The sequence below is a fragment of the Arachis ipaensis genome, chromosome B7 (genome assembly GCF_059453495.1).
Source record: "Arachis ipaensis isolate K30076 ecotype BB chromosome B7, ASM5945349v1, whole genome shotgun sequence".
Lineage (NCBI taxonomy): Eukaryota > Viridiplantae > Streptophyta > Magnoliopsida > Fabales > Fabaceae > Arachis > Arachis ipaensis.
Window position 1 is genome coordinate 133,888,673 of NC_142442.1, and position 7,141 is coordinate 133,895,813.

Sequence of the window (7,141 nt, forward strand, 5' to 3'; positions counted from 1 at the left end):
AAATAATCAGTAACCTATTTATCCTTTTCTCATATTATATTATTAAATGGGTTTTAAAATATAAGATATGAAGGCGGCTTGTTACAATAGAGCTAATTGGGTTTTTCTGAAACAAACACTAGAAGATTTTAGTACATTTTAGTCTTGTCTCCTAGTACATTTGATGGAAGTAACCACCTCATGTAAAAAAGATTCACAGATACAAAGAGAAACTAACAAGGACTCCGAATTCATTAAAAGGGCAACATAAAATTACAACTAGTTAGTTTAGTTATAGACAGAACTACAGAAGATACAATGTCTTTGTCATTGTCATGATACCAAAGGCCCCAAAGTACAAGTACTTGGCATGTTTGACACACAAATAACTTTATTCTTCTATACATTATGATGTGTCTTTCACTAACAAACCAAGCCTGATGCATATATATGATTTTCTTCTTCTTCAAGCCAAGAACTTTTCAAACAAGTTTCCAAAGAAGAAGCTTGTTTTACCCCATCCTCTGGTTTCAGCTGGTGCTCTGGAGGAATTTCCAGGTACTCTTTTCACTTCCACCACCATTGTCTTCCCTATCTCTTTGCGAAGCGCTTCCATCGTCTTCATATCCACCGGGTTGCCAGATGCGTCCCTCACATAGAACACATTCAGTGCTTGCTCCCCTCTTGTTGATATACCTGCCCTACAAACTGTTAATCCATTCTCTCTTAGAATCCTTGTTACTTCAGACAGCAATCCCACTCTATCCTTTGCACAAAGTTCAAGGCTCACACCCTATGTCCACAAATCCAAAGAATCAATGGTAAAAACCAAAAGAGACTAATATCAGCCATGTTTCTTGATAACTAAGTAACATTATGTAAAGAAGAAAATGAAATGAAACACATAAAGAAAATGACATAGTATGCTTGATAATCAAGTTTGTCATAACCTGAGAAAAAAAAGGGTATTTTTTTTCATCATCTAAATTCCTTTTTTTTTTCCTTTTCTATTTTAAGATGTAGGGATATGGATGATATTACATGGAGAACATAGATTCTTAAGCTCTATTGAAGGCAAAAGACCATCATCACTTTCACTAGTGGATATGATGGTCAGATACAATCTGAGTGGAACCTAACCCCATGTATCTGTCGTACAATTTGCAGCATCACAAGTAGATAGCTGTAGATGCAAAATGTATTAATAATTCTGTTAAAAATTCGGAAAGAAGTTTGTGCTGTAAAATCACATAACACTACATAGTAAGTGGAAAGAAAATGACAGGAAGAAGAAAATAGATTTGTTAGGTTAAAGGTCAAGATTCAAGGGCAAATTATGTGAAGCCATAAGCTATAAAAATAGTTAAAACTGAACCTTCCAGAGATAACTTAAGTTCCTTGTTCAGAGCATGGGACACTTACTTGGAGTTTGGAACCAGAATTTCATCTCCTTGTCTTACTTTAATTTGTAATTAAGAGGAATATAGAAGTCAAATAAAATTGGCAAGTTACCTCACTCACTCTTCTCTGAATAGCAGCTTCAATGCATTTGATGACTCTTTCTTTTTCTCCTTCAGTATCAAGTGTGCATCCATCCATATGCCGAATAAAATACTCCTAAAGGTATCCATAAATTCTTTAGTCCAAATTTCTCAATTGTTTGGATTTGTTTGAAGAATTAGATTGAATTTTACACCTTAATACTTCAAACCTTGCAGAACAATCAACTTAAAGCGAATTTAGAGGTACATATGTCTAAACCAATAAGTACTAGAAAAACCGAATTGAGAAAAGATGCATCTTTCAAGGATAAAACATCTGAATTGTCTAAAGAACAACACATTATATTCTCTAAAATGGAGTATAAAACACTATACCTGGGATGCATAAGGAGCATCTGAAGAGATTGTGGCATGGAAAACAACATATTGCATATCAGTAAGAGTGCAAACAATGTCAAACATGAGTTTGGCCCGATCTTTGCACCGGACACTAACCACCGAGTATCCTTTTTCCTCGCAGCGTTCGATTGTGATCTTTGGCCTTGAGGAAGATGAATAATCAGCATCTGTTGTTGCTCCAGACCCTTCATAATCGCGATCAGCGAACAACATTTGGTGCAGCCTTCTATCCATATGGGTGAACCCCATGGAGAAGTTAGTCCTAGCAACTTTGTCACCATCCTCGCAGCCGCGCAAAATGTTGTTAAGCTGCTCCTCCATAAGGCATAATCTATTTGGATGATCCACAGCCTGGGTTGTAGTGTCACTGACATAAAGGACACAAGCTATTCTTCTATTATGAGTCCAAACCTCAGCTGCAACCACATTGAAATGGAGGCTAGCAAGGACAGCAGAGATCTCGGACAAGAGACCTGGCCGGTCTCTGCCAATAAGCTCAATCGATGTATGATCACCAACAGAATGCACTCCAACACGCTTGCTTGGCCAATTCTTCACCCCTTCTGTGCTCTGGCCCTTTGGTCCTAGAGCCTATTATAAAAGAACTGTTAAGAAGTAGCCCTCAGTGTCTGTGATATGTGCATTCATTTGAAATTTCATTGTGCTGCTCAAATTCTTTGCAACTACAACTATATATAGATATATATATATATACACCAGATTATACCTTTTCCACAAAGTCAATGGTTTTGCTATCTGTTATCTTCTTTCCTTGTTGATCCGTCACATGAAACACTGTTTATTCCATCACTTGAACAGGTTAGTTAATCAAATATAAGTAGTACCTACTTCATGGACACATTCTTGTAGTAAATACATTTCTAGTCAAAGTTAAATTTAATTAGAAAAAAAGTACCATCCATAAACCATCCTCCATCAGAAGATATGTAGGCTTTGGTAATTATGAAGTCAAGATCTGTCAAGATTTGCACCACTTCCAGCAGAATTCCAGGTTTGTTAACACTATCAACCTGCAATTTTGTAGTGGACAAAAATAAAAATCCATTACTTATAGTAGTAATATGTATGAATGATCCAAATTAATGAAATTTTTTAAATGATACATATTATGCTATGCCCTATAAGTTTAAAACTCAAAGGTTCAAGAAACTTTGAAAAACCATTTGAGAAGGTAGGATTCCTAAGAAGCTGAGTGGCCAAACCAAATCCTAAAGAGGCCATGGAAGATGCCACAATTATTTATTTGATAAATTATACCTTGATAAGAGTACAATCATGGCAACTAGTGTTGTCCACAGAGACCCTGCATGCGAAGAAGCGCAAACAAATTTTACAAATCAACGAGTCATTTATACTCCACTATGGATTCGCTCTCTATCCTCTTCTTTATAACAAGTTTTTGTTAGGAATCAAAGCAGCTTATTTAAATTTACGTGTTCCATGATTTAGCAATCTTGTTTCTCCAATTAGTTATCATAAAGAAATTGTAATTCAATGAACCTTGGAGGATTCATTCTGTTGCTGAAGTTCTCATACTCAGGATCAAAATATGGCCAACAAACTCTAGCCATTAAACGAACTTCTCGCTCTTCCTGGATCATCATGAAAACATCTTATCCTGGTTAGGCTATGAACAAATTAAAACCAGTAAACATTTTCTATTTTCATTTAGGAGCATAAATTCAAAAAACAATATTTATATCTACTATTTTTTATATACTTTTACAATTTATATTGAAAATAGTTGATAAAAAAGAAAGAAAGATAAAACATTTTATTTTTTGTACTTTAAAAAAATAATAAAAATCTTTTTCAGTTATAAATATATGATTCTCCAAATGCCATATATAAATGACGAGCATAAAACTTATGGGTAAACAAAAATTTAGCATTTTTCATTTACCTCACACTTGTCACATCTAAGAAAAATGCAACAAACACTTGGGGTTAGTAACACAATAGCATCTTGAGAAAATGACCAAAAAGGACTCAAATGTGACATAAAGATTTGATTCCAAGTTTAACTCGAATACTTATGTTTTTTTTTTCTACAAAAAAATAGATATATATTCTTTGTGACTTCTACCATTAGACAAGATCACAAGAGAGCAGAGAGCTTCCGTGCCAAATTGTCTCCAATTATCTCACATTATTATTCTCACGATTAAGAAAGGCTAATATTATCAAAACTTTAGGACTCTTAGGTAGCGTTTGGTGGAGAGACAGAGACGAAAAGACTGAGACTGAGAGACAGAGACTAAGAGACAGTGACTGAAATAAATCTCAGTATTCTGTTTGGTGCAAAATGGGAGACAGGAATTAAAACAAGAATGAAACTCTAATTTAATTTGCACAAAGGGTAAAATTGGAATTAATTAATTGAAATGAAAGTATTTTAGGTATAAAATGTTATTAAAGTTTCAATCTCCATCTCTAAAAATTTCAGTCCCCTGTGTCCCTACTTTTTGGAGGTACTGAAATACTGAAATTTTAGAGACAGAGACAGAAATTTTAGTACCAGTCTCTGAACTAACAAACACGATACTGAGTCTCAGTCTCTCAGTCTCTGTCTCAGTACCTCAAAACAAACGCTACCTTAACGAACGACCTCTTCTAAAATTAGATAAAGAAAACAAGGAATTTACTTATGAATTTAGAATTTCTTTGGTTGAGATCCTTTTGTTTACTTAAAAAAAAAAACAAATAAATAAAAGATGGCATAAGACCACTCTCCCTGTTTTTTATTTTCTTTATTTTTAAAATTTTACTTGAAAATACTTTTAAAAAGAAAAAAAAATAGAGAGTGAAAAGAGGAATGAATTCTCTTCATTTCTTTTTTCTTAATTTTTTTTATAAAGTGTGGTTTTTTATCATACACTTTTTAAGTATGATTAAAAAAAATATATGAAAAATATGTTAAATAATAAAAGATCACACTTATAAATTTTTTTTAAAAAAGATTAAAAAAAATCCATTTTCAATGAAAAATATTTAGAATTAAGTGGGATTCACAATACACTCCCTCACATCTATTTTTTGTTGGACACCACACTTCCTCACATCTAAGTGGTTTAATAATTTAATATTATATTGGACTGAATAAATTTTGATATTAATTAACTTGAGTTGAGTGGAATAAACTCATTCTAAAAATTAATTCAAAAGATAAAAGATATCTCATATTTATAAATTCTTCAAAAACGATATTTTTAAAATAGGTGGGACCTGAAAATTTTAATAGCATGTAAAGTTACCACTTCAGTAATGCAATAGAATCCTGTAAGAAAATTCGTTGACCCAATTAAAAAAAAATAATTAAAAAATGGCAACCACTATATATATATACCATATCATTATTGGAGCAAATATAAAAATATGTATCACTATATATAGGCCTGACAACAGAACAATGATCAGTTTTTATAAAGTCAAACTCATGCATAAAAATTTTCACAATAAATTTGATTATAAAACTCTTTTATCAAAATTTTCACTTTTTTTTTCCAACCAAATATCCCTTAGAGCAACTTCACAATAATGTGTAAAAATGTCATATATACTACATATTGAGGCTGCAGAAGAAACAATGGCTACTGAAAAAAAGTTTATAAATTTAAATACGCTGTTTAGAATAATTAAATTAGAGTATATTTTGTTCTTGTTTCAGTTCATTTTTTTCTCTATTTTATTGTGTTGAGCTCGTTTGTTAAAAAAAATTAAATGAGATGGGTCAATTACATTTAAATATACTCCAACAAAATGCTTATGGCATATTTAACTATTTTAATAGGTGAAAAGAACTAATGGGAAGACTCTTGAACAGGTTCTATTCGGTAGTGGATGGTGGGTTGCCTTACACAGCATTTTTCACATCTTGAATAGTAACAGAGAAGGTGTGGGGGAAATCTAGAAAAGAGTGTTATTGTTTTCACTTTGGATTTATAATTTAAAAACACACACACACACACACACGATAGATGAGTGTTCAATTTGTTCCAACACAAATCCCAAATTTGATTTACTAATTACATTTTTTTTCCCCATAAACAATAGCCATCTTTGTCATTGAACTTTGGCGTGGTTCCTACTCTAACACTACTTATATATATAACTAACGTACAAATTGTTGTTTTATTATTCTAAATTAAGTTTGGGCTCTACTTTTGGATATACAAAATAACAGAATTCGCTAAATAAAAAGAAAGAGGGAAGAAATTAAAAAGAGAAGGAAGTCTTGAAGGAATAATTAACGAGCAGAAGATACATAATTATTGGAAGCAAAGAGAATAAAGAGCATGATTATATGCATAAATCAATGAAGGAAGAAATTGAATGAAGCACAGACCTTAATATAATTGGAATTTGGAAAGTAGAGAAGAGAAGAAGTTGGTGGAATAATATTATCGGAGGCAGCGGCGCAAGGTAGCTGAGCTTGTTGTAGGTTTTCCAGTTTCTTACATGATGAGAGAGAGAGAGAGAGAGAGAGAGAGAGAGAGAGAGAGAAGAGGTGATGGTGATGCAGCAGAATCACATGTACTTCGTTTTATATATGTAGACAAAGTTAGAGAAGAGAAAAAACAGAACAACCTTTGTGTCTCTGCTTTCGACGTTGGAATACCACTTAATACATCTCTCTCTCTCTAAAAAGAATTGAAGCACTCAAGCATGGCAAATGGCGTGGTGCTGTGAGGTGGGAAGTTAGAACCCATTCAATATTAATTTATTATTAATAATTTTTTATTTTCTACTGCATCTCCCAACCCCCAACTCGATTAATGATTAATCCGCTATGGAGCTTTATTTAAAAATTTGTTGCTAAACAAATGAAATTACATAAATTTGGTTTCAAATACAGTGTTGGACTTTTTTTTCTCCATTGGATTGGAGTAAAGCCTTCTTTATATTGGTTCGGACAACAATTTAATGCACGGAATTCCTTTTTGATATTATTATATTCAGGCCTGCCACACATATCTTTTTGTCTTACAAGTTATACAAGTTATCCAAGTCCAACAAAAAACGACGTGCACCTACACTTTCCACACTCAAACGTAAAAACTACACGCGTTACTCAACCGTTTCACTTTTCCAAAACGCGCTCATAATGAAAAAACTCTTCCTCTTCTTCCTCAATCAATACACAAACCCTCGAGATTCAAGCCACATTCAAAATAAAAAAAAAAATTCTGAAGAAATCGTCCAAGTCCTCGCAAAAAGTAAAAGAAATCAAGAAGGAAATA

At 32.8% G+C, this 7,141-nt stretch overlaps 1 protein-coding gene across 2 annotated transcripts; it reads right to left on the reverse strand.

Moving 5' to 3' along the window:
* Positions 1 to 203: 203 nt before the first annotated feature.
* ACR3 (ACT domain repeat 3) lies at positions 204 to 6,671 on the reverse strand. Of its 2 annotated transcripts, XM_016307946.3 has the most exons (8): positions 6,247 to 6,671; positions 3,402 to 3,493; positions 3,159 to 3,204; positions 2,797 to 2,911; positions 2,608 to 2,675; positions 1,857 to 2,471; positions 1,492 to 1,596; positions 204 to 772 (listed from the first exon to the last, which is right to left on the reverse strand). In XM_016307946.3, the coding sequence occupies exons 2-8, from the start codon at positions 3,470 to 3,472 to the stop codon at positions 446 to 448; spliced, it is 1,347 nt and encodes a 448-aa protein (XP_016163432.1). In that variant the 5' UTR covers positions 3,473 to 3,493; positions 6,247 to 6,671; the 3' UTR covers positions 204 to 445. The 2 variants fall into 2 exon arrangements, with proteins under 2 accessions (XP_016163432.1, XP_020961992.1); XM_021106333.2 differs by lacking the exon at positions 6,247 to 6,671 and having other exon boundaries at positions 3,402 to 3,520.
* Between the last annotated feature and the right edge of the window lie 470 nt (positions 6,672 to 7,141).

Excerpts from the sequence above, each read along its gene's own strand:
- ACR3 (XM_021106333.2), bottom strand. The coding sequence starts at position 3,505 with ATGATGATCCAGGAAGAGCGAGAAGTTCGTTTAATGGCTAGAGTTTGT. Across the intron at positions 3,205-3,401 it reads AACAGAATGAATCCTCCAAG|GGTCTCTGTGGACAACACTA; the intron begins GTTCATTGAATT and ends CTTCGCATGCAG. Across the intron at positions 2,472-2,607 it reads CCATTGACTTTGTGGAAAAG|GCTCTAGGACCAAAGGGCCA; the intron begins GTATAATCTGGT and ends CTTTTATAATAG.